At 39.7% G+C, this 27725-nt stretch overlaps 2 protein-coding genes across 4 annotated transcripts in view; one reads left to right on the forward strand and one right to left on the reverse strand.

Moving 5' to 3' along the window:
* The window catches only part of usp13 (ubiquitin specific peptidase 13), a 93352-nt gene extending 80674 nt beyond the window's left edge, over window positions 1-12678 (forward strand). Inside the window, exons 19-21 of the mRNA XM_048541576.2 lie at window positions 874-1027; window positions 4915-4999; window positions 7399-12678. Of these exons, the coding sequence (XP_048397533.1) occupies window positions 874-1027; window positions 4915-4999; window positions 7399-7492 (333 nt within the window). The 3' untranslated portion in view covers window positions 7493-12678. The remainder of the gene's footprint in view (window positions 1-873; window positions 1028-4914; window positions 5000-7398) is intronic.
* A 6976-nt stretch (window positions 12679-19654) lies between these two features.
* The window catches only part of pex5la (peroxisomal biogenesis factor 5-like a), a 170041-nt gene continuing 161970 nt past the window's right edge, over window positions 19655-27725 (reverse strand). For 2 of the 3 annotated variants that reach the window (XM_048542790.2, XM_048542787.2), the window contains one exon: window positions 19655-23267. In XM_048542790.2, the coding sequence (XP_048398747.1) occupies window positions 23069-23267 (199 nt within the window). In that variant the 3' untranslated portion in view covers window positions 19655-23068. The remainder of the gene's footprint in view (window positions 23268-27725) is intronic. The other variant, XM_048542788.2, reaches the window with a different exon arrangement.

Below are 27725 nucleotides of genomic sequence, written 5' to 3' on the forward strand. Positions count from 1 at the left end.
AAGCCAAAACACTGTATGCCTTCTTAACAGCCCTGTCAACCTGGGTGGCAACTTTCAAGGATCTGTGTACAAGGACACCGAGATCTCTCTGCTCATCTACACTACTAAGAATCTTACCATTAGCCCAGTACTTTGCCTTCCGGTTACTCCTACCAAAGTGCATCACCTCACACTTGTCCGCATTAAACTCCATTTGCCACCTCTCAGCCCAGCTCTGCAGCTTATCTATGTCTCTCTGCAACCTACAGGATCCTTCGTCACTATCCACAACTCCACTGACCTTAGTGTCGTCTGCAAATTTACTAACCCATCCTTCTACACCCTCACCCAGGTCATTTATAAAAATGACAAACAGCAGTGGACCCAACACCGACCCTTGCGGTACACCACTAGTAACTGGTCTCCAGGATGAACATTTCCCATCAACTACCACCCTCAGTCTTCTTTCAGCAAGCCAATTTCCGATCCAAACTGCTATATCTCCCATAATCCCATTCCTCCGCATTTTGTGCAATAGCCTACTGTGGGGCACCTTATCGAAAGCCTTGCTGAAATCCATATACACCATATCAACTGGTTTACTCTCATCTACCTGTTTGGTCACCTTCTCAAAGAACTCAATAAGGTTTGTGAGGCACGACCTACCATGCTGACTATCCCTAATCAATTTATTATTTTCTAGATGATTATAAATCCTATTTCTTATAACCTTTTCCAACACTTTACCAACAACTGAGGTAAGGCTCACTGGTCTATAATTACCAGGGTTGTCTCCACTCCCCTTCTTGAACAGGGGAACCACACTTGCTATCCTCCAGTTGTCTGGCACTATTCATGTAGACAAATTTCATTACTGCTTGGCTGTATTTGTAGAATAACAACCTGGAGAGAGCACTGGACTGGATCTTCACACATGCAGACAATGAGGATGAGAGCGAGACAGTTTCTGATATTGATACACAGTCACAAATTGAAACAAATGCAGAAGCAGAACCAGCAGGGCCCAGAATCAAGGATGGACCTGGAAGTAAGTCAACAAATGTGCATTTAACACATACTGCCAGTTGGCAAAGATAAATTTGCTTTTATAGCTTAATTTTGTAATTCAAAAAAACACAAGAATTCAACTATACCATAGTTAATTACCAGTACAAGTGTGTATCATTTGTTTACATAATGCTGATTTCTTACATTTGTCACAATATGTTTAGGGATATTTAACATTCAGAGGGAAATCCAAATACCTTGGCCTGGGCCACCTTATTTGTTTAGGAAGCCCTCTTTTTGACCCGTGTCAGACAAAAAAAAATACCTACTTACCTTTCAGGATACTTTGGGCTTGACCTCTATTGTGGCATCCATCCTCAGTCCCGAAAATTACAATAGATCTTTGTAAAAGCTACATCCCCTTTTCATAAAGTTGATATTCCAGTCAAACAAAACACTTTTTAAAAAAATGTCCCAAAGCTTCTCTAACAGCTACTGAGGGAAAGTAGGTGTGAGAGGATATAGAGTTGGGTGCTCGTAGGTGAGTAAAGGTTTATTGTGGCAGCTGAGTATGGGTGGCAAGTGGATGAGGGGGTGCAGATAACTGGTTACTGGTGGAGAGATGAAGGAGGCTGATAAGTGAAAGGATAGTTTGGGTCAGGTGTCAAGGGAAGCGGTCAGGTACCTGAGAGCTGATGAAAGGGCCATCGGGTATCAGAGGTGCGTTAGGGTTAGTTTTCACCTGGGGTCAGTGTGTGTAATTGGGTGCACGAGTGAGTCGTGGATGGTGTGGAGTCTATTTTATAGTTAGCTGGAGGTTTGAGCAGACTTTGATTCTTCTAATATTTCCCAGCTATTCACGCATGTCAGAAATGTCCAGCAAATCTCTGATTCTGACATGGAATTGAAAACTTTTTTGATTGGTTCCAGACACTGGGTAACTGCCACTGGAATTTCCAGCTCCTTGGGCGATTACTATACAGTTACTGGCTTGGTCTTTGAGAGGACATGATACGCATTTCACCTGAGTATGTTTGGTTTCCAGCTATCTGGAGACTGAAGATATGAATCCTGTTTTAACCAATAGAACTGTCCCATAAGATTTCACATTTGTTTTAAAACAAAGCAATTAATCTAAAGATCAGCCTGAGGACATTCCAGAACAAGCTATGCTTCATGGAAATGAGTGAAGTTTGGCATATTCTTTGGGTTCAGCTCTTCTGGGTGCTTGCTAAAAGAGTTAGTCATGCAGTGGACTTTATGTGGTTCACAGCTCATGAAGGGACATAAATAAAGAAAAAGAACTAATTTCATCATTGACAGTGTGGAATGCAGATGAGGCTTAATCTCAGTTTCGGTTTTGCGTTGGAATGGAAGCTAGAAGATTGCCTACTTTAAAGCTAGTGGCAAAACCTACTGTGAGCCTCACAGTATCCTGTGGCAGTAGAAAACAGCCAGCTGAATTGCTGGAAAATTTGGGAAAATCCAGGGGCTGAGGCATCCACCATCAAGAAGGGGTAAGGGTAGTTTTATCTCTGGAAATAGTAAGAGCTGAGGAAAATATAAACCTTAAACAAGATATTCACAAAACATTAACTATCTATTTGACTGTAGAATCTCTTTCTCAGTGGTGGCATTTGCTTTATATGAAAGATAAGAACTAGGAGCAGGAGCATGCAATTCAGCCCTTCGATCCTGCTCTGCTATTTTGTATGATCATGGTTGATCTAATCTTGACAGCATCTTCACTTTCCTGCCCACTCTCCATAACCCTTCACCAAAGAACTTCTATTCTTTGATTTTCCAGTTTAGTGCTAAACATTTGATTGCATTAAAAGGTGGTAATCAGCCAAACACAGTGTTGTATTTGTTGCATTTTCTAGAATTCTTGATTAAAAAGTAGGTTGTGGTCAAAATTTCCTCTAGTTTCATTGAAACTGGGACTTTCATGTTATTATCTGAGGGCTTAAGGCCTTTGCTTGAAATATTTCATTTACAAAAGGCAAACTTCTTCATTCCGTATTTTAAACACAACTCCAAATATTATTGGTTCAGTAATTATCTGATTGGCACATACAATTTTTTTCTTGTTTCTATTTCTGGGATATGAGGTTCATTGACAAGGCCAGCATTTGTTGTCCCTCCCTGATTGCCTTTGAGAAGATAGTGATGAACGTCTTTCTTTCACATTGCAGGGTATTGCTGCTCCCACCCATTTTCTCTAAGCTTCAGTTAATTTTTTTTTAATCAGGTCAGTAATTGATTGGTTCAGTTTTCATTTAGTTCAGCTACTGTAAACAAGACAATAATGATCTCAGAATGGGGACAGAAGCCATATTTCTGTGACCCTGATGATGCAGCTTACTGTGGACATTCAGCCTTCCTGTTTCAGACGGTAGGCCCCTTTTAAGGTACAAAATAATATAATCACTGTCAATACTTGCCTGAACATCACTGTGAGCAAAGTAAGATTGCATTTCCCCAGTGGTGTCTTAGTCTTTACTGAAAATATTGAAATGTAACCAGATGCCCAATATCTGGAGACTCTTGTTCCTCCAAGCAAGGGGTGAGCACAAGCAATGTCCATATATCCCACATCCACATACCTACCAAATGTGGCAATGGTTTATTCAATAATAATGATACACTAATCAATGTCTAGGATTGCTGAATTTTCCTAGATACTGGATAAATAAAAACACGTTTTGATCTTGCAAACACAGGTACTTTTATGGGGCTTGTTGTATGAGTAGCATTTGGGGATTCTGGGTCTGTGCTTGGTGGATTTTAAAAGGATGAGGAAGGGATCTCACTGAAACTTACAGAATACTGAGAGTCATGGACAGAGTGGACATGGAGAAGATGTTCCACTAGAAGAGACTATAAGAGGCAAGGGCAGACTATCAGAGTGAAGGGACGACCTTGTAAGACTGAGATGAAGAGGAATTTCTTCAGCCAGAAGGTGGTGAGTCTGTGGAACTCATCGGCACCAAGGTTGTGGAGGCCAAGTCATGGAGTGTATTTAAGGCAGAGCTAGATAGCTTCTTGATTAAGAAGGGGATCAAGGGATATGGGGAGAAGGCAGGTGAATAAGGTGAAAAGCCATGATCAACTTGATGGGCTGAATAGCCTAATTCTGCTCCTATGTCTTATGAGCTTATGGGCTTTTTATATTCTGTGATATTGAAATCCATGAATAAATTCTTGATGGCTTCCTGATATCAAATTGGAACAATTATTCCCATAAAGTATACTGTTGGCCTCTCAGGGACATAACCAACAACAGTTGGGAGTCTTAATCCAATCGCCAAAGTCAAAGTACAAGTCAGCAAAATAACTGTAGATGAGAAGCAGCTGTTTAGCTTATTGTAGTTTACGTACCCAGGAAAATCTTAATGTTCATGCATTGTAGCATTGAATTGTTTCCTAAATGATGCCAGGGATTGTTGCTTTTCCAATTCTAAGATGTTTCCATGTGTTGATTACTCTTTATTTGAAGAATTTCCAAATCTCACTTCTAAATTTGCCATTTATCGATGTCCTGGTGGTGCTTTTTGTATTATACATGATAAAGTCATTTTCCAGATTTATTGTTTCAATTTTATTCACTGGTTCTTGATGTAAGGACACCTGTTGGGTACACACATTCAAGGCCACGTTTCTTGCTAAGCCAAATCTTAAAATACAAAAAAAAAGTATAAGCTATGCAATCAGTTTACATAGGACTGCTAAATTACATGGGAATTGTTTGGTACATAACATAATGATGCTTGACTGATCAAACCTCTATTTTTCAAAATGACGGCTTTTGTTGCAGGACATTCTGTGTAGAATTTCTGAATTATCCTACACATATTTAACTGTATTTTCAACAAGTGACACTAGCAAAATATTTTTCACAGAGGTGTTATTTGATTTTACCTGCAGGATATGAGCTGTTTGCCTTTATTAGCCATGTGGGACCATCTACGATGTCTGGTCATTATGTATGCCATATCAGGAAGGAGGGAAGGTAAGCACTACTCTGGTTTTTGAAAGGACGTGTAATTCTGTATTTAGCATCAATCCAATTTTAATTATAATTAATGTGGGTCCAATTGTTTCTGTTGATGAACCTGTAAAAGAATGTTTGAGTTACTGAAGCGCTGTTTTATTTGTTGAAAAACCATTGAAAAATGTTTTGTTTGAGAAAGAAAATTGAAAGATCCAACAAAGTGATACTGTTTTGTACACTGAATGCACCAAGATATTTCAGCATTTATTACTAATTTAATTGATTGATTGCTGTGGTTCAAAGTTATGTAATTTCATGTTTTTGTTGCCTCTAGATTTTCTTTTTCGGCATACACCTGACACATCCCACATGATGTGTTCCATCAAAATCCTGCTGTCCATGTCTTATTTGCATCAAGTCCTGTTCCCCACTCACTCACTGCTTCATTCACCTCAGCACTCATTGATCCACATTGGCTCCCGATCAAGCAATGTCTTGATTTTAAATTTCTCATTTTTGTTTCCAGATCTATCGATGGCTTGACCCTGCCCAGTTGCTGTAATCTCCTTTAACCTCAAAACCCTCTGAGATAGCAGCACTCCTATACTCATGCAAACCTGTTTTTTTTCATTGCACAACTGTTCTCTGCTACGCCTTCAGTCGCCTAAAGGCCCGAAGCTTTGGAATACTGCCTGCACTACTCTGCCTCACTTTCTCCCTTCATGACCTTTCTTAAAAACCACGTCTTGGGCAGCTGATGTCAAAACCTGGGCCATCTCCAGCACATCCCCCACCTTCCTGGACCTCTCAGTCTCCGTCTCAGGCAACCAGCTTGTAACTGATGTCCATTTCAAGCCCACCGACTCCCACAGCTACCTAGAATACACCTCCTCCCACCCACCCTCCTGCAAAAATTCCATCCCCTATTCCCAATTCCTCCACCTCCGCTGCATCTGCTCCCACGATAAGACATTCCACTCCCGCACATCCCAGATGTCCAAGTTCTTCAAGGACCGCAACTTTCCCCCCACAGTGATCGAGAACGCCCTTGACCATGTCTCCCGTATTTCCCGCAACACATCCCTCACACCCCGCCCCCGCCACAACCGCCCAAAGAGGATCCCCCTCGTTCTCACACACCACCCCACCAACCTCCGGATACAACGCATCATCCTCCGACACTTCCGCCATCTACACTCCGACCCCACCACCCAAGACATTTTTCCATCCCCACCCATCTGCTTTCTGGAGAGACCACTCTCTCCATGACTCCCTTGTTCGCTCCACACTGCCCTCCAACCCCACCACACCCGGCACCTTCCCCTGCAACCGCAGGAAGTGCTACACTTGCCCCCACACCTCCTCCCTCACCCCTATCCCAGGCCCCAAGATGACATTCCACATTAAGCAGAGATTCACCTGCACATCTGCCAATGTGGTATACTGCATCCACTGTACCCGGTGTGGCTTCCTCTACATTGGGGAAACCAAGCGGAGGCTTGGGGACCGCTTTGCAGAACACCTCCGCTCAGTTCGCAACAAACAACTGCACCTCCCAGTCGCAAACCATTTCCACTCCCCCTCCCAGTCTTTAGATGACATGTCCATCATGGGCCTCCTGCAGTGCCACAATGATGCCACCCGAAGGTTGCAGGAACAGCAACTCATATTCCGCCTGGGAACCCTGCAGCCTAATGGTATCAATGTGGACTTCACCAGTTTCAAAATCTCCCCTTCCCCCACCACATCCCTAAACCAGCCCAGTTCGTCCCCTCCCCCCACTGCACCACACAACCAGCCCAGCTCTTCCCCTCCACCCACTGCATCCCAAAACCAGTCCAACCTGTCTCTGCCTCCCTAACCTGTTCTTCCTCTCACCCATCCCTTCCTCCCACCCCAAGCTGCACCCCCATCTACCTACTAACCTCATCCCACCTCCTTGACCTGTCCGTCTTCCCTGGACTGACCTATCCCCTCCCTACCTCCCCACCTGTACTCTCTCCACCTATCTTCTTTTCTCCATCTTCGGTCTGCCTCCCCCTCTCTCCCTATTTATTCCAGAACCCTCACCCCATCACCCTCTCTGATGAAGGGTCTAGGCCCGAAACGTCAGCTTTTGTGCTCCTGAGATGCTGCTTGGCCTGCTGTGTTCATCCAGCCTCACATTTTATTATCTTGGAATCTCCAGCATCTGCAGTTCCCATTATCTCTGATCACATTTTATTATCTTGGATTCTCCAGCATCTGCAGTTCCCATTATCTGTGATGTCAAAATCCCTTATGTGGCTCAGTACTTTGATCTATAATGTTCTGTGAAGTGGTTTGGGATGTTTCATTGTGTTAAAGGCTGTACATAACAATAACTTGTTCTTTTATTTTTGCATTATTTAATAGCATCTTCATTTTTCTCCATTCAGGTGGGTAATCTACAATGACCATAAAGTCTGTGCTTCAGAGAAACCCCCTAAAGACCTGGGATACATTTACTTTTATCAGCGGATGCCCTACTAAACTTGCGACCTATGTATGAAAACCGTGACCTTCTTTCCAAAGATCAAAACATTACAAACTGCCAAAGATTTGGGGAAACTGTAGATTCTGTCATTACTGTGCAACTATCTTATTTATAGAAAACATAATTATAATCCAATAATATGTTTGATATGAGAGGGAAAATTTTTATTGTTTAATATATTGACCTTTTTGTTTTTATTTTAAACTACATTTGGAAAAACTGAAGGAGCATATCAGAGGTGTGCGCAATCAGTTTAATTTTAACTGACTTTAGCATTTTTTTTAACATATTGAAACATCTTCATTATTTGTTTCATTGATCTCTTGCCCTCTTATTTTACATCCTTAATGAACATAATTGTTCCATTTGTCTGTTTCTCGTTTGAATGGGCACTCCATAAAACATGTCTCTCTCATAGAATACATTCATCTTGCCCAGAAAACCACTAAGTTTAGAGATAGTAAGAACTGCCAATGCTGGAGTCAGAGATAACAGTGTGAAGCTGGAGGAGCATGGCAGGCCAGGCAGCATCAGAGGAGCGGGAAAGCTGACGTTTCAGGTCGGGACCCTTCTTCAGAAATGCTTTCTGAAGAAGGGTCCCGACCTGAAACGTCAACTTTCCTCCTGCCTGGCCTGCTGGGCTTCTCCAGGTCCACACTGCGTTATCACTAACTTTAGAGTTTTCCTTTCTAAAAAGAAGTTCATAAAAGGGAGAGTTATTATATTTAGCACTAATCAGATGTTTAGACATATAGATGTGCCTTGCAGTTACTGATAAATATACAATTTTGAATAAATCCATGGATTCATATTAAAGGCTACATTTATGAAGTTAGACATAGAGCACAAGATCTATATGACCGTACAATCTGGAACTTTAAAATGTGTTACACAGTCAATTTTAGTGCAATATACATAATCTTCACCATGTCCATTCATCCAAGCTAAATAAAAAGACTGATCAGAAGCCAAACTTTTAGAATTCCACTTTGTCATTCATTTGTCATCATTTTATTTCTTGTTGCACATAGAATCAGATTGTTATTCCATTTAAAGGTGGTGTTTAGTGCCAGCAAACGATAGTTGGAAAGTTACTGGTCAACTGCGGTCACTTTGTTGACAGAACTAGGAGGAAGATACAACAGATAGGCATTGGCCTGATATGCTCCTGCCTTTGGCTAATCTTGTCAGAAGTGGGTGGAAGCAGCAATATCTAGTTGCTTTGCATAATTAGCTGTTCAGTTGCTGCGGGGATCTTCTTGGTAGTGATTAGATTCCCTGCTAATGCCAAAGCCTCACCATTACATGCAGGCAGTTATGTAGTGGGCCCAGAAGATCATTTTCAATCTTCACTACTCTGCCACTGAAGATGAATGGATCAGTAAGCCATAAATGCAGTGGCAGACAATCCTGTAGGAGTTTCCTCTCTGCTGGCTGCACAGAAAGCTGTGGCCTATGTTAATTTTAAAACTCACAGATTCTTCAAAGGTTACAATAGCTGAAGTGCCCTCAGGTTGACCCCCTTGCTGCAGCTGTGCCCATCACATTGCATCCACAGCTGCCATCCTTCCAAACCATCAGTCCATTGGATTGGTCTGCAGCCTCAGCAATCCTTACCAGCTCACGTATCTAATTGAGAAGGCTATCCCCGGAAAATCACACTGCTAGGCATGCTGCCAGCCTACGTGAGCATGGAATAAGATTCACCCTGTAATTGATCTTAGGAGACAGAAGATTTTACTAAGTGCTTTTAATTTTAAAAAAAGGCTCATTTCAAACTTGATTCCAAATAGGTATGTCCCTCTGGAAAAGCAATGTGTATCCTTCAAGTGAAAATAACCTCAATTTGCTGTGTGATAAGAGAAGCTATTTAAATAGCATCAAAGAATATCTATGTCAAGAATTTTTGATTCACACCATGTAACACTGCCCCAATCCCCACCACCTCCCCAAATGACTGGAACAAAAAGACTAAGCCATTTATCCTTTGTCAAATGAGACTAATGATTTGAGGTATGCTGGTAAGATTGCTCGATGTGATATCATGATTTTTTTTTCCCGCACTGTGGTGGAATAAATTGAGAATTTGGCAGTGGAAAACGTGCTGGAGTTTGGTTTTATTGAAGTTCTATCTGATTTGTGCACCAAAGTAGTATCTAGGGGATGGCAACGCATCTGATAATAAGGTTGTAATTTCATTCTAAATGATATCTGTTCTGCCCAGAGGGCAGTTATGAGTCAACCACATTGCTGTGGGTCTGTAGTCACATGTAAGCCAGACCAGTTACTTTCCCTAAAGAACAACAGTGAAACGGGGTTTTTCTGACAATCAACTTTCATTAGACAATCATTAGTCTCTCAATTCTAGAGTTTATTGAATTGAAATTTGACATGTGCCAAATTAGGATTTGAGCCCAGGGTCCCAGAACATTACATGAGTCTCTGGCTTAATAGACTAGCAACAACTACTACTAAGTCATCACCTCCCAAGTTGGAAGAATATCTAATATACTGATAAATGTACCCAGAGCAAAAGTGAAAGCTTGTCAGCAAAGTGGAAAGAATCTCAAAACTTGTCAGTCTCGCTGCATTAAAGTGCAAAGGTGTGTTTACTGTATGAACTATTCGACATGGTGGCATTAGATTGAAAAGAGAGGCAAAACCATGCCTTGTGAGAAGAATAGTTCATATATCCTTGGAGGATTTTTGTATTTCATTTGCCCACCGGACTCAAGAGAGATTTCAATACTGGAGAAGGGAACATTTGGAATATTCAAGACATTGGTTTCTTGCCTTTTACATTTCATAAAATTTTCCTCATGCTTTAAAGCACCCCCACAACAGCTGGTAAAGTTTGTAGACCAGAATGGTTGACATCAGCTAAAATGATGGCTTTTGTAAATATGTCAACAATTATATCACTGGAGTATGGGCATTAAACAAAATTACCTCCAGAGAAAAAAATCTCTGGCCTTCTTCGCTGATATTTGCAACATTAATAGCATTTAAGACTTCTCACTTGTTGATTAAAGCAATGCACAGTGATTGTTCGTTTGTAGAAAAAAGGGTAGTGACAGTTCTTTGAGTTGCTGGAAGATTGCCCTTAAAATTAATTATGTACAGACTAATGAATTGGTAATACAAATCCCAACTTGTAAACATGTTGCAACGTTCATAACTTTACAAAACGCTAATTTTTCACTCACTGCAGTGTCAGTAAAATTTGTTTTGAGTAATTATTTTTTACATTTCTATACTTATTTCCCTATATGTTAAGTTTAAAATTTAAGAAACATTCAACATCTCTAATGTTAACTGTAAAGCAAAATACTTGACAATGTTACTGTGGGGAGCTTTAGTTGCTCACTTGATCGCACACCATATTTTTGCTCAGATATCGCATTATTGAGGAAATGTTATTTTGACAGAAATCTATTAAGTTAGTCTATATCAGCAACACTACTTCAATGACTGAATTCTAAAATGCAGGACTACTTTTCATACCTTTCATTAAGTCAATCCATTAACTAAATGGAAATTCTTTAAAAATTGATCATACTGAACTGATTTTACTCTCCAAGCCAAGTTCAATTTGGGCCACTGATAGTACAGCACAAAATAAACTTCAAATTCTTTGGGTTTTTGACTTCCATTTGGCTTTTCGTGATAATGGGCTCTTGCTCAAGGTTAGATTGGGATTTTAGAGATAGTATTTTGCAATAGATTTTGTTTTTGCAGTTGTTCAGTTTATTATGCAGTACCAACCAGACTGACAAGTCACTTTACATGCTTTAGAATTTGTTGGGAGAACCATTTAAAAGAAAAAATATCTATGTCCACCGTTGTTGCAAATCATAAACCTTCTGAAGAATGGTTAGTTTGTCAGTATCTGGGTGACATCGATATTAAGAACTTAGCATGTTTACCACAAAATGATTAAGGTCATAATAAGATCAACTATGGTCTTATTGAATGATGGAGCAGGCTGAAGGGAATGAAATGATTACTCCTGCTCCTAATTTATTTGTTCATAAGATTACTCTTCTTATAATTTATGTGCCTGAATGACCATAGTACAATTTCAATAATCTCTCAAACAGTAGACTTAGATGATAAACAAAACTTTCATGGTGTCATTTTATCAATTGGTCATAGAACTGTTAATTCCAGATTAACTTTGAACTTTTATAAATCCCTTTAGTCACGTGGTTACCATTACTGGCAGAGTAAAGTAGAGGAACCTCACAGTAGGATCTATGAAGAGATAATAAAGTGCAGAAATTGATGAACACAGCAAGCCATGCAGCATCGATGCTTTTGCAAATTTGAAAACGCCGATCTTTGTGATTTTGAATATTTCAAAAACGTTCAAAAAGTGAACAATTTCTTGTGCATCAAAAAATGTGATCCCCTTTATCCCCTTTCTATTTCACTCCTTTTTACATCCATCCTTAATTTTGTTTAATTCATTCTTTTTTGCTTCTCCTCATCCCATATATATTCCCTGTCCTTCCCATTTCGTTTCATCACTTATTACATCTACCTTCTATCCATTTAAACCCTAACTTGTACCTCATCTCCATCAGTTTGAATCTAAAGACTGCTGTCAGCCTGAAAGGAGGGGAGGCAATATTGTGGGATGGACATGACCTGGAAGGGAAAGGCCACTAGTGAATGTAACAGGAATTTGTATTTTTTACTAGCAAGATGGTTTTACACATTTGTGAGTGCCAACATTCAAATTTAAATACTTTTGAAACACTTACAGTGAATGTTGTAGCCCTGCGTTCCTATTATCCTTCCTTTATCCATTGTAGCTGCCATTTTACTGCTTTGGTGAAGATTCAAGCTATGCAGTTTGACTGATGTGTGGATACTGAAGCCATTGTCTTCTGTTTTCTCTGTTACACTCTCGTCTATTTTTAATTTTGTATAAATGCAGCGCTGGTATTTTTCAGCACTAAATAACTGTAACATCATTGAGTTTTTGTTTTAAAAGAGATAATCTACTTCCCATAATGGGCAGGGTGTCTCTGGATAGCTGTATCTCATCCTCAAATGCTGCTGTTTGCAGAAATTAGTATCATCAGTAAACTGGACATGTTGAAAAATGTTGACACACAATTTTCGTTGCTGCACAGTTGCAACTTGGAGTAATTAAATAAAATTTTGTTGAAATCCAGTATTGCTGAGTTTTCATTTACACGTATTATTGGCTGCACATTATGAAACCTAAAATAGTCATCTCTTGCGGTTACAGAACAATATAAAAAATAAAGCGTGAGGCATTGTTACATATTGCACAAAGAAAAGTGGAATAGACCAGATGGTAGGGAATCTGAACAATGAAACAATATGTTCTCATTTCTAATTCTGGTAAATGAGCACAGAGCACTTGGATATGCAACGGTTAAGTACAGAATGCTGTTTTGAAATATTTGTCACTTAAAATAATGCATTAATTAATGCAATACTATCATTGGCTAATTTGCTCATCATAATTGTTATTAACTACTATTCCTCCATTTTTTCTTTCTTTTCCTCATTTCCACATAATCCTGGACAAATCAGCCCAATTACCACCTTAAATGTGCAGTGGCAGCAGTGTGTACCATCTACAAGATGGACTGCAGTAACTTGTCGTGGCTCCTATTACAAAACCTCCCAAAGCTGTGACATCCAACACCCAGAAGGACAAGGACAACAGACCCATGGGAATACTGGATCCTACAAGTCACCTCCATACCCACACCATCCTGATTTACAACATTGAAGGAATGGCAATACAGTTCCAAGGTAAAATTCTTGTACCTTGCTTTCTAACAGTGCTGTTAGTGCTCCTACGCCAATTTTCTTTGCATAAAAAGCGGATATTTAGGCTGAAATACAATTATGTTCAAAGTTCTTTCTTGTCTGTAGTCATTGTGACCTCGACCATGAATTGGAGGCACTACAAATAGACATCTTTGCTTCAATTTAGTAAAGACTTTGCATTAGATACATTGTTGTGTTGTGTTCATAAGACAGTAATAGGGTTTAACATTCAATGACAGAAAAGAGGCTGTAGACTGAAGTAGGTGTTTGGTGTATGGTTGAAGTGGAGAAGGTGGTAGAGGAGGTGATTCCTAGGATTTTGCTGAACTGAATTAATTCCTTTGTTATTCCAAAATGGCATCAGTTGTTCCTTACTGGAGAGCTTAAGTCTGGTTTATGGAAACTCAGTGGATCAGGGTCTAGGCTGTTGCAGTCCTGGACAATAAGGAGCAATAGAGTGGACCCGACGTCTGGCAGAATCCAGGTGGGAATTCCAGGAAGGAAATTTCTAACTTTCGCAAAAGCAGAAAAGGGAATAAGGATAGCGAGTTTTGTTAACACTGTGATGGTCAGAGGTCAGGGAGGTCTAGAAATGTAATTAGATTAAGATTTGGCAATATGGGGGTGAAGGGTGATGGTGGTATATGCTAAGATTTTGTCTTTCAGAGCAATGCTGACTCTCTCAAAACTAATGGATTCACTTGAATCTGGCTTCCATTCCGTGCACAGCTCAAGCATTACCTTCCCTCATGAAATAACCTCATTATATGACCACAGCTATGGTACATTGATGAGAGGCGTAGATAGAGTAGATAGTTAGAGACATTTTCCCAGGGCAGAAATGACTATTACAAGGGTCATAATTTTAAGCTGACTGGAGGAAGGTATAGGGGAGATGTCAGAGGTAGGTTCTTTGCACAGAGAGTGGTGGCCGTGTGGAATGCGCTGCCAGCAGTGGTAGTGGAGTCAGATGCATTCGAGACTTTTAAGCGACTCGTGGATAGGCACATGGAGGATAGTAAAATGCAGGGTATTTTGATCGTAGTAGGATAATAGGTCGGGATATAGGTCGGCACAACATCGTGGGCCAAAGGGCCTGTACAGTGCTGTACTGTTCTTTGTTCTATATTCACCAGTCTTTATGGGGTGTTGTGGGAAGGAAGTTGAGGAGCATAAAAAAAAATTACCAGGATCTCTATGCCCTAGATATTTCAAATTTAATGACTTCATATTAAGATTTTTTTCTGCTTCTCTGACAAAAATGACAGTCTGAGGAAGGAACAATGGCAGAGTGCTTGCAGCCAGAAACCAGGAACTGGGGGCTGAGAATGTATTGGGGAGTCTGAGACATCCAGGCTTTGGGAAGTTCTGGGGTAAGAGATCATTGTGGGATAGATTAGACACCATGGTTGGCAAAAAGGCGTGAGAGGAGCACCTGGCTTTATATGCTGACAAGAAGTGCTATAAAAGACACTTACCTTCTTGAAAACAAGCTTCTGATTCCTTTCATTGCTGAGTTTTCAGAGTAAAGTACTTACCACGACCCCTTGAGGCTTGTCATGAATCAGGTATATGTCGGTTCAAGGAAAGGATTTTGGTTTGACCTGTTAACCGATTTAGCTTATATGTTCACTGGCATGGACACCCCACTGGGCACTCCGCAAATTGGTCCTAGAAAGTAGATCACAACTTGGGAAATTCACGTGCTGGCTGTCAAGGCCATAATGCTGGGTTAAAATAGGAGTTATTAAATTATTTATGCAATACAATTTCTTACCTGAGTGCCAAGGTGTTTCTTGTTCACTTGCAAATCCAACCAAGGAAACTCCAAGGGCTAGCGTGATGATGTTGGGATCCCAATATCCTCTTCAAGAGATTAAATATACCGGAATGACCCTGATTCTGATCTTGCCCCTTATGTTGAAATTTCTCCAGTAGTCCACTGGCTGCAAACACTTCTGGTCTTTCATGTTGTTTCATCACTTTTGGAGTGATGTCCCTTTTAGAGCTTAACATGAGAATGAGCTAGGTACACAGATATTGCCACATGACTGGAGGATCTCTGCAGTGCTGCAGTCAGCACAAGCTGAGTCTGTTGATTGTTCTGTACATTATATCTTACTTTAGCTGTAAATGAACCTACCAGAAATCTTCAAGTAAATGGAAGCTACGTGCCTCATTTGTGTTATATTCACATAATACAAGGACACTGTAATATGTTACATAACTGGGATTTTTTTTGTTTTTAAAAAAGACAAACAAACCATAAAACTTGAAGGTCAAGGGGCAGCAAATAACAAAAAAAAATCATAGGTTCCATAAGGTAGAAGGCAAAAGAAAATAAGATTTCTTTGTAAACAGTATCTCCAAGTCAACCAGCTTTGTGCAGGCAGGCAGCTGATTCAAACCCACCATATGTAAGGATTATCTTAGATGTGAATAACGTCTATCTAAGATTGATAACAATTGTACCCAGACAGGTGGAATACTGTACACAGTTTCAAAGGTGATGCCATATTGCACCTCAGAAGATGCAATTCTATCAATAAACCCTCACAGAAATTGCAACATTCACATTCAAGAAAAGCTCAAGGGCAAGCTGCATGATATTGAATGCAATGGAATCATTCACTCTGTGGATCACATCACAATGATTGTCATAGTTTAAGTGTGGTGTAATTGATGTCTCTAGATCCCAAATCTCTAAAATGCCCTCTAAAGAAATGCCCAGACAAGACCCCAAAAACTACAGGAATTACATCCCAAGTTCAACAGAGCAAAATAATTCAAACTGGATGTCAAACTTGGATATTGGTTTATACACATAACCAGGGAATCTCGGGAAATCATGACTGTCAGACCCACACTGGGAAAAATTTGCTTCTGAGATTACATTTTGATTTATCTGTCAGCACAGGATCAGAATTACAGAAAATATGTAGAGGTATCCAAGCATTTAGGTCGCAGAATTGATCCTGATTCAGGCAAAATCAAAGATGCAAGACAAAACTCTCCCTTGGGAGGCAAAGCAGAGCAACACAGATGCCTTGGATTCTTCAACTTCTTAGCACTGTACACAATGAACTTTTCAACAAAGTATCATCAAGAGAGTGAAAGAAAGACATGCCATGCATATGGCAGAGGGAGCCTCAACATATGACCGAGTGTCGCAACAAACATTGTCAGCAGCAAATGACACTCTGCAGTACCACGACTCGAGGAGAGAGAGACTCCTGGAAGTCGATGCTATGTAGAAAGGGTTAGGAGTAAACAGAAATGGAAAACCAATTGCATTTGAATCTAATAGTCTATTACAATTTTTTTCACTGGTATTAATTATCACAAGATTTGTTGCTTACCATCCATATGATAAGCAATTCACTGTGGAAACCCATCAGAAGCCATCACGAATGATTTGTCACAACCACTAACAAATGCATGATCTGAACTACAATGGCTTCTGGTAAAGGGATGTGACTTTGCTTTCCAGTACAGAACTAGTACCAGAATGGTTATCTGACATATACTGAGCAGCCTGGCATACTTGACCAAGAATGTATCTACAATTGGCGTTCTCAAAATCTATCTGTTGCATTGTGGTCAGCATAATGCTACGAGCCTCAAACAGTTAATTCATTACTGAAGGCACTGTGGAAAATTATCATTGAAGGGTTGCCTGCCACAATAAAAGAGGTATTGGGCACTCTTAGTGAATTTTGGTCTTACAGAAATAGCTCAGACAGACATCGCTTTCAAAGGAAAATAAGTACTTGTACCTGACACCTTACACCAGCCTGTATTGTCACAATCACACTGCAGTCATGGGGCATGGAGCATACAGGATGCCTAGCATAAGATACTGTTCACTGGCCAGAGATTAATGGTGACATTGAAAAGTTAGTGAGAACATGTGAGGTACACCAGAGCTACCAGACGAAACAATGTGGTGAACCTTTATACCTTTCAACATTCCCAGTCGCTCAAACAGATATTGACACTGATGTATTTATTGTGAATTTACAGGACTTCACTTTAGTCATTGATTAATTCTCTGAATTTCCTGTTGCCAGACACGTAAAAAATGCTTGAGATCTGACCACAGCTGACACATTGAGTTCCATGTTCGGTCTGTTCAGTGCACCTGAAATAATTATTGCTGACAATGGGACAATGGACAGAGGTACACCTCTGACGATGAGGTCACCATCACCAGCAGAGATAATGTATGGGAAGGCAAGGGAAAATTATGCTGCTAAACCACTGCCTATCCAAATTCTTCAAAATGCAGGATATTTTTCTCAACAAACAAGGGAGGATAAAAATGGTGTACGACTGGCATGCTGTTGACCTACACGTAGATATCGTGTGCCACAAAAGATCAGGGCCACACACTACTAGGTGAGAACGTGAACATCTGCAGAATCCAAACATTGCAGCGAGCCAAAATCTCATGAAACCATGACACCTAATGGAGTGCCTTTGAGGGGGAACAGAAGTCAGTTAAGGGTAGTGAACACTACCTGAATTGTGCAGAATGAACATTCAAGAACATACCCAGATAAAGCAAAATCCACTCTTCCAGAAGGTTAGTGCAGCGTTCCCTCAATTTTCTCTCCAAGGTTCTGTGCATGGTGACTGGCATCCACAGGCTGGAGGTCACTGTCACACATACACCTCAGAGGCCTGTCCAATCATAAACAAAATTTCAGGGAATTCTGGTTACATCATAAGACCTGGAAGAGGTTTTGAATTGTTGAAATGATACATGGACTCTTACATACTCGCTAAACCCACTGGCGATCTTCAAGTAAGCCGAATTCATGTACCCAATTTGTGTTACATTTAGATAACAAAAGAATATTTATGTGTCAAACATGTGCATTTTGCACAATCCCTTACTTGTGAAACTTTCACTGACTGTGACATACTCGTCAGAAGTTTGTCCAGAGAACTTCCTTTTTGTCTCTACTTCTCTCTTCACTGAGAGAAACCTTCTTAAAAGCCTGAATGTGACCAAGCTTTTGACAACCTCTTAATCTTTTACTATAATGACAGATCTAGTTGTAGACTTGTTCAATGAGCCAGTGTGTTTGATTGCAGATATTTTGTCACCCTGCTAGGTAACATCATAAGTATGCCTCTGGAGAAGCGTTGGTGTTCTGTCCCACTGGTTATTTAAATGCCTTGGTCTGCTGGGGTGGTGGGCATCAGTTTCAGTTCTGTTTTTCAGCGATTTGTAAAGGATCCCATTACCACAACCGAAAAAACTATTGTAATGTACAAAACACCATGCAAGGGCTGTGAGAAACATCATGTAGGCCAAATTGGAAGAAAACTAATAATAAGGATACACAAATACCAACTAACCACCAAGAGATACGACCAATTGCAGAGTCCAAACTTTGCAGTGAGCCGAGATCTTATGAAACCGTGACACCAAATGGAGACATGCCAGGGAATTCCTGGAGGCCTGGTATTCCAACTGGAACTCCATCAACAAACACATTGAACTAGACCCAAATACAGACCACTGAAAATCAGAACTGGAATTGATGCCAGCCACCCCAGCAAGCCGAGCCATATAAACAACAAGCGGCCCAGAACCACAAAGCTTCACTGGAGGTGCACCGACAATGTTACCTTGCGAGGTGATGAAAAGTCTGCAATCAAACACATCGGCTCAGTGAGCAAATCTGCAACCTCATCCACAACCCCAGCTGCAAAACTTCTCAAAAAATTTTAAATGACAAATCTACTCCTTTTGTTCTGTTTTTCTTTATATTCATTCATGGGAAGTGAGAGTTGCTAATATTTATCTAATTTCCCGAAAGAAATTTTTTATTCATTTATGGGATGAGGGCATTGCTGGCTAGGCAGCATTTATTGCCCATCCCTAATTGCCCAGAGGGCAGTTGAGAGTCAACTGCATTGCTGTGGGTCTGGAGTCACATGTAAACCAGACCAGATAAGTGCTGACGAGCTGTCGCCTTGAACTGCATGAGTCGATGAGGGGTTGGTACACACTGTAGCGAAAGTGTGAGGTTTGTGCTGTGTCTCTAAACATTTCCGATGTCTTTTAATTTCCTTAAATTCAGGCGCAGGGATAGTCTGCCTGTCCCAAAGGGACAACGCTTATTTAAATGGTGAAGTTGAATCTTGATGTAAACAGGACATTTGAAGCATTTGAACAATGGTCTTGACCTCTTAACTTCTGAGTCTGTTAAGTTTTTTTCATGTGTATATGGTGGTGATTGCGAAAACTATGTAGGTGAATAACACTTACTTGAATATACCCACTTGTTAGTGTCTATTTGTGATAATAATGAGAATTCGGAACCATGACATAAGCAGTTACCTTTTTCAAAGGCAGTATTTTAATTGAGAAAATTTGAACAGCAAATAACTTGTGCATATTTGACTTTATTTTAGATAACTTATCATGTTCTGTACATAGCAGAAATCCTCACATGCTACACTGGCAGTCTTCATTTTGTGCAAATGCCAGTTTGAAGCCTCAAGAAGTATTTGTTCATTTGTATTACCTGCAAGTTGTTTCACACTCTAGTGATTTCATCACTCAATGTACAATGGGGTCAAAGTCCCTCAGAACTAGACAGTTCATTTCTTACAAATAGTTCCCAAATGGAAACGAATTGTTTCGGAAAAAAAGTTACCAATTGTTGCTAGCATAATCATGCTACTAAATTCATATTAAACAATATAAGGGCATTGAGAAAAATAGTGTGTGGTTATGGTCCTGGCTTTAAGAACTAAAAATGTTTACATAAATTGTTTCTGTATGTTATCAAAACATATTTATAAATAGACAAACAGATGTGTGTATTATTAATGCAAACCAGAATTTACTTACAATGAAAAATGGGGTAAGATATCCTTTGTGCTTTAGGTGTAACAAAGTCTTAAAAACTTTGCTAAATATAGGTTAATCCTTTTGCTACACCATGTGTGAGGAAATATTTGTCCCTCTGGTAGCAAGCTATACCCTAGAGCATTGTTACTTTATAATTCATGCATTTAATGTCATCATTGATGCTTCTGACAAATTCATGCAGATGTATATTTTCAAATGGAGCCATTATTTATAATTATCAGAAATAATGTTGACCTACCAATAAAAATATCTATAAGATTAAATTATTACATTTGGTTGCAATTCTCAAAAATTTTAAAAAGTTTTAATCTGTGTTTGCTAGATGACTCAAAATGAAAGTCGATTTTCAATGTGCAGCTAAAGCAATAATAATAGTGCTTGAAGACTGGATATTCATAGCATTAATGTTGTTTCATGTGTTAAAAGCAGCAGATGACAAAGTGTATAAGTGTTCACAATGTACTGACATTCATGTTACATTCAGTCCCATTGACTATTCTATGAGTTTGTAGAAATACTCTCTAGAACAAGTTTCAGTATTTTAAGTATGTTCTATATTGTTAAAATGGTGTGTGAACGTTGCAGCATTTCTTGAAGTTCATTGTCATGTTGAAAACATTTGGAAGTAACACAGTTCTCCACCAGAAACCATTGATTTCTCAGCTAAGCCAAGTTTTCAATTAGTAGCAATGAAAATGCATATATGAATACTATTATATCTATTAAAACATCTCTGCTTGTAATTTTGAAAGATCTGAAATTCCCACTGATTTTTAGTACACTTGCAAGATGCATTTCATGCGATTCAATAATTGATTTGCTACTTACCCCTCACCTCATGCATTAACAGATTACATCAAGTATGGTGTAAACCACATCATATTAAGGAAAAGCAACTTCTGTAAAATAAAAGTTATGGAACATGAAGGAAAGAAGAATTGTCTTTCATATGGTGAGGTTTTTGCATGCTAGTTAGGTAATCCAAAACCACAACAGTGTTTTTCTGTCCCTATATTTATAGGAAATACATTTTCTGAATGGCGCGGACTAAATACATACTCCTAATGACCAAATTCATTCAGTGCATTGCAGCATTTTAATTCTACTACGGCACAATATTGCTAAAGAAAACTTGTTACTGGCAAAGAAATTGTTTTTGGAATACAACTTGCTTCATAATGTATTGATATTAGACTGATCCCTTTTGCATGCTTTTTTTAGAATAATAAAACCCAAATCTTCAGGGTATATTCAGTTTTGAATCCTTGATTGCAGATTTGGCAGCTCATTCTGCTTAAATCAGACAGTTCTGCATTTCTGGTATACACTTTTGGTTTCAGTTTCTACTTAGTTTAAATACTGTGCCATTTTAAGCCCAGTACAAAAATATGTAAAATTTGCAGTGGCTGCGTTGAAAGTACCACAAAATTATGAAGATGATAAATAAATTGAAAAATAAGTAAGTTTATAGGTGCACTATTGAAAATCACAAAATTATTAAAATGAAATAGAACATTTAATTGTTTTCATATTTAGTTCTATTCTAGGCTGGATTCAATAGAAAATTTATTTGACTATCTTAATCTTTAAAAAGTTGTCTTTTAACATACAGTATCCTTTTGGGTGGCCAAACAGGAATAACCCAAACAGGAGAAAATAGATTCAAACAGATTCATTAGTTTTCAATCTTTTGGACAGAAGTAAAAATATTCTATAATAAGGGCATGACCTGGTGGAATTGAACAGAACTGTTTTGATGCACAATATATTCCTTACAGTTTAATGAATATACTTTTTTGTAAATAACAGTATGCTTTAAGGAACATAATTAACTTTACTATGCATCTAACACTTTCCATCCTTTTTTTCTTCACCCTAGCAGGAGTTGTGTCTCATCATTTCAGAATTTTCATAGAATATAGGTGGGCTTGTCAACATCAAAGACGAAAAATGCAATCAGATACAAGTTTGGTGAGAGGGGATATTTAATAAAAGTCAAAATTGTGCAGTAATATAAGACAGTCTTAATTACTGCTATCAAATAAAAATGTAATTGATGTTCAAATTTTCTTTCCATGAACTTATTCTAAAACTGAAATGATACAAATAAGATCTAAATAGTGCTGCAAGGATGACATGCAAATTACTGACGTGTTTCCGTCCAGCTTACTTCCACTTTCTGCAACAAAGCTTAGGTAGATTTATTGTGTAAATATTTGGTTTGTTTCAGTAACAAATCTGAGCTGCTGTTCTGTAAATTGGGTGCAGGTAAGACTTAGACTTCAATGTTCAAATTTATACCATGTACGTAAATTAGTTTTGAAATTTTCACTTGATCTTTAGATTCTTTCATTCATTCTATATTGAGTTTTACCTCAAATTGTAGCCTTTATTGAGAGGAGATGTTCTGATCATATTCAATGTTTTAACTAAAGTGCATTATTTCCCAACTCCCAATTGGGGGAAAACAGTTACAATGATAAGTCTAAACAGTCATACTGACTTGTGCACTGCTTATACATTCTACTTGAGGAAAAAAATAACATTATCTCACTTTATCAAATGTATGAAACATTGTTATAATTGTCACATCTTTTTAAATTCTCTCACCTAAAAAGTATACTGTATCTTAAAATAATAATTGACTGCAAATAACACATTTTTGATTGAAGTTTGATTAAATCCAATTTGTCTGTTTTACGAAAATGACTGCAAAACCATTGGATAACATTCAGGAATGGTCAAGTACTCCCCCTGAAAATTCTGAATTAAACTTAACTGTAAAAATCCTGATACAGACAGCAAACTTTACATTTACATGGAAATCCCTACCATGTATATCCTTAAATGTTCGATTCAATGTAAATCAGTCCATATTAAAGGCTTTCAATAAGGTATCAAGGTCTCCCACATGTGCTGCTTGAAAGAGTTCAGGTTGGTCCATCAGAGAAAGCGCTATCCTGACAGCTGTCCAGATGCTACCTGAAATGAATTGATGGCAGAATTGTGTGCTTCGACTCTTCCTTTGTAAGTTCAATGCTGTGAGGAAGTTGCTGACAGCTTCTCTGTTTGAATACAAAGAAGATACATGAATAGTTTGTCATTTTGGAAGGCTATTACCATATGAAACCTGAGTCCTGTTTGAGATTTACTATTTTTTAAAAATACAGATTTACATTCAATTGAGATTTTTAAAAACCTTGAGCACACTTTTTATAAGTCCACAGCGCCTAACAATGTCCGAGTCAACAATGACAGCTGTAAAAGGACAGCCGAGAACTTTTGCTATTCTGTCATGGGATGTGGGTGTCAATGGCTCGTCCAGCATATAGTCTCCATCCTGGGCAGATAAAAGTCGACCCCATTTCTGTGGGTCTGGATTCACGTTTATTTGTGCCAGACCAGGTAAGAATGGCAGATTCCTTTCCCTAAAGGAAATTAGTGAACCAGCCAGGTATTTACAACAATCACATTATGTGAATCATAGAATCCTAGAATCCCTACAGTGTGGAAACAGGCCATTCAGCCCAACAAGTCCACACCGACCCTCCAAACAGCATCCCACCCAGACCTATTCCCTACCCCTGCATTTCCCATGTCTAACCCACCTAACCCATGCAGCCCTGGACACTATAGATAATTTAGCACAGCCAATCCACCTAGCCTGCACATCTTTGGACTGTGGGAGGAAACCGGAGCACCCGGAGGAAACCCACGCAGACACGGAGAGAATGTGCAAACTCCACACAGACAGTCACCCGAGGCTGGAATTGAACCCGAGTCCCTGGCACTGAGAGACTGCAGTGCTAACCACTCACCGCTATTAAATAAGTATTTTAAGATTTTTATTGAATTCAAATTTCACCATTTGCTGAGATGGGATTCAAATCTATGTTCCTACAACATCAGCTTGGGTTCAATGGATTACCAGTCCATTGATCTTACCACTAAGCCATTGCCTCTTCTATGCTGACAGTTATTGCTTATGCTACATAGCAGGCTGGAGAATGTTCCATTCTCCAACAATGGCATCTATCATCTTGATAAGGGTAAAAACATATTAATATAATTAGCATGATTTGACTTCTCATAGAAACTCATAGAATCCCTACAGTGTGGAAACAGGCCCTTTGGCCCAACAAGTCCATACCACCCCTCTGAGCATCTCACCCAGACCCATTCCCCATAACCCACCTAATCTACACATCCCTAACACTATGGGCAATTTAGCATGGCTAATCTGTGCTAACCACTGAGCCACTGTGTCGCCCCAAATAATTGTACACTACATTATATTGTCATAAATGTAATGTGACATTTACAAAATTGTAGTATTATTGAGTATCTATATTTAAAACTAATATTGGTTTGGCAGATTAATTCCAATTACGGTCCTAATAAAGTTTTGGATGCTATCACTCTTCTCAGTTGAGCTGTTCTTGAATATTTCTTCTCACAGTGGTAATAATGGGAATGAAAAATTGTTTGTTCCAGCAAATGAAAAAGTATTTATTAGACCCCGAGGTTGTAGACATGCTCACTCAGCCAGCAGGTTTGCTTGCAAATGTTTCGTCACCCCGCTAGATGGCATTGTCCGTGAAGTGTCAGTGTTCTGTCCCATTTGCTATTGATAAGCCTTGGTTTGCTGGGGTGGTTGGCATCACTTCCAGTTTTGTTCCTTAGTGGTTTGTACACAGGGTCTAAATTCAACGTGTTTGTTGATGGAGTTCCAGTTGGAATACCAGGCCTCCAGGAATTCCCTGGCATGTCTCTGTTTGGCCTGTGCGATTAATGGATGCATTGTCCCAGCCGAATTTGTGTCCCTGATTGTCCATGAATAGTGAGAGAAGTGAGAATTGGTCATGTCTCTTGGTGGTTAGTTGGTGTTCATGTATCTTTATTGTCAGTTTTCTTCTGGCTCGGACTATGTAGTGTTTCTCACAGTCCTTGCATGGTATTTTGCACATTACACCTGTTTTGCTGATTTTGGGTAAGGGATTCTTTACGTTTGTCAGTAGCTGTCGTAGGGTGGTTGTCGGTTTGTGGGCTACTCTGATACCTAGGGGTCTGAGTGGTCTTGTGGTCATCTCTGAAATGTCCTTAATGTACAGTAGGTTGATTAGTGAGTCTGGTCCTGTTGCGTTTTCCTGTTGGTCTGTCTTGGAGGTAACGGCCAATTGTGCTTTTCAGATATCCATTCCTTGGTGGTGTCCTTATTGATGTTGTTGGTGTCCTGGGTTGCCTGCCGACTTGATTCATCCAGCAGTGTGGCAATTGTTTCTATTTACATCCATAAACATCGACCGAGGCAAAGAAACAATTGCCACACTGCTGGATGAATCAAGTAGGCAGGCAACCCAGGACACCAACAACATCAACAAGGGCACCACCATGAAACTACTAGATCTCTGCCTCACAACCCACTTCACTTTCAACGACAACATGTACAAACAAATCAACGGAAGACCAATGCTATCCTCAATATCAGGACTGATTGCAGAAGCAGCAATGCAAAGGTTAGAACGGACAGCACTCCCTAATGTACAACCCAAACTTTGGGTCTGATGTGTAGATGACACCTTCATGATTATTAAACACACAAAACTAGAAGAAACCCATTGATACATGAACAACCTCCTCACCAGGATAAAATTCATGAAAAGAAGAGGACAGCAACTGACCACCCTTCCTGGATGTAATGGTAGAATGCAAAAACAACCCTGGGAACCCCAGGCTACCGTATATAGAAAGACTGCACATTCCGACCAGTTGCTCAATTACACCACCCCAACGCCCACAAATGGACCTGCATCAGGACACTATTTAAATGAGCCACAACACAATACAGCAACCTGGAGCTATGCAAAGCAGAACAGAAGCACCTACAGTGGAGTCTTCAAAAGGAATGGATACCCAAAAAGCACAATCCGCCATTACCTCCAAGACAGACCATAACAGGAAGACACAACACAATCAAACTCACTAATCACCCCATCGTATATCAAGGACATTACAGAGATGACCACAAGATGACACACGCCCCTAGGTATCAGAGTAGCCCACAAACCGACAATCACCCTACCACAGCTACTGACAAATGTAAAGGATCGCTTACCCAAAACCAGTAAAACCGGTGTAATATACAACGTTCCTTGCAAGGACTGTGAGAAACACTACATCAGCCAAGGTGGAAGAAAACTGACAGTACGGATACTTGAACACCACCAAGAGACATGACCAATTCTCACTTGTATCACTACACACGGACCATGAGGGACACAATTTTGATGGTGGCAATACATCCATAATCCCACAAGCCAAACAGAGACATACCAGGGAATTCCTGGAGGCCTGGTATTCCAACTGGAACTCCATCAACAACCACACTGAATTGATGACGTTACCCAGCAGGGTGACAAAATGTTGGCATCCAAACCTACCAGCTTGGTGAGCATGTCTACAATCTCATTCAAAACCCAAGCTACAAATCCTCTCAACCTCCAGTAGACCCTATTTAGCATTTTCCTAATTAGTTTCCCAACTTAATTATTCAGATAAATTGTCAAATTAATTAATTAGTTTGTCATATCATATGGGAAAACTATTCCAATTGATAAAATAAACTAACATCATAGATGTAGAGTAGACTTGCTTAAAACTAGAAAAAAAACCAACGATAGGAAAGCAAAGAAGGAACACATTTACAAAAAGTACAATTAAGGAACTGATTCTACTCCTGCTCTCCAAAAAGTAAGACAAAGTGTTAAAACCAGCAAAACATCAGGAATATTATTGATGACTGCACCTCTGCTTCAAAGTACATTGGAAACAGAGTTTGCCAATTCAGGTTCAAGTGCTATGTTAACGTGCTAAGCTTTCTACTTTAATTCTATGTATTTGCAAACTACATGGGTCAGCACCATGTATGAAGAGAAACAGTTTGCACACAAATATGTAGGCACCCATGACCCCCATCCCTGATGTAAACATTAGGGATGACCCAACTTGGCCAATTGTCCCCAGCAATTTAATGATAATCTGATCATTTATTGAATGAGTTTTCTGACTCAGAGAGAAACTCCACCTACCACTGAGACGTGCCAATCAATCAAATGGCTAGTGTCTGACTTATCCCAGCAGCACCAATGAGAATGATGGCTATTGCTGGGTCTGCAACAGTCCTTGAAGAAATCATGTTGCATTAGCATCTCAAGGGAGTCTGTCAGGGGTGATCAAGCTTAAGGTGGTAGAGGAGGGGTGGGCTTCAGTTTGCACAAGGAGGCTCTAAAGGTGGTATGTATTCCCCACCTTGCCTAGCCACTGGTCCACAGGTTTCACCTAATATACAGGACATCTGGTGTCAGCTTCTTCAACACCGGTAAAATCCAAGCAGTCACTGATGCTGACACTTTATCAGCCATTATTTAGTCGACAGAGGGTCTTACCTAGCCTATGTCCCCACCCCTTGCCTCCACCACCTCTGGTAAAACGATAATGGAGGCTGCTGGAAGGCAAGCACAGCC

The sequence above is a fragment of the Stegostoma tigrinum genome, chromosome 14 (genome assembly GCF_030684315.1).
Source record: "Stegostoma tigrinum isolate sSteTig4 chromosome 14, sSteTig4.hap1, whole genome shotgun sequence".
Taxonomy (NCBI): Eukaryota; Metazoa; Chordata; class Chondrichthyes; order Orectolobiformes; family Stegostomatidae; genus Stegostoma; species Stegostoma tigrinum.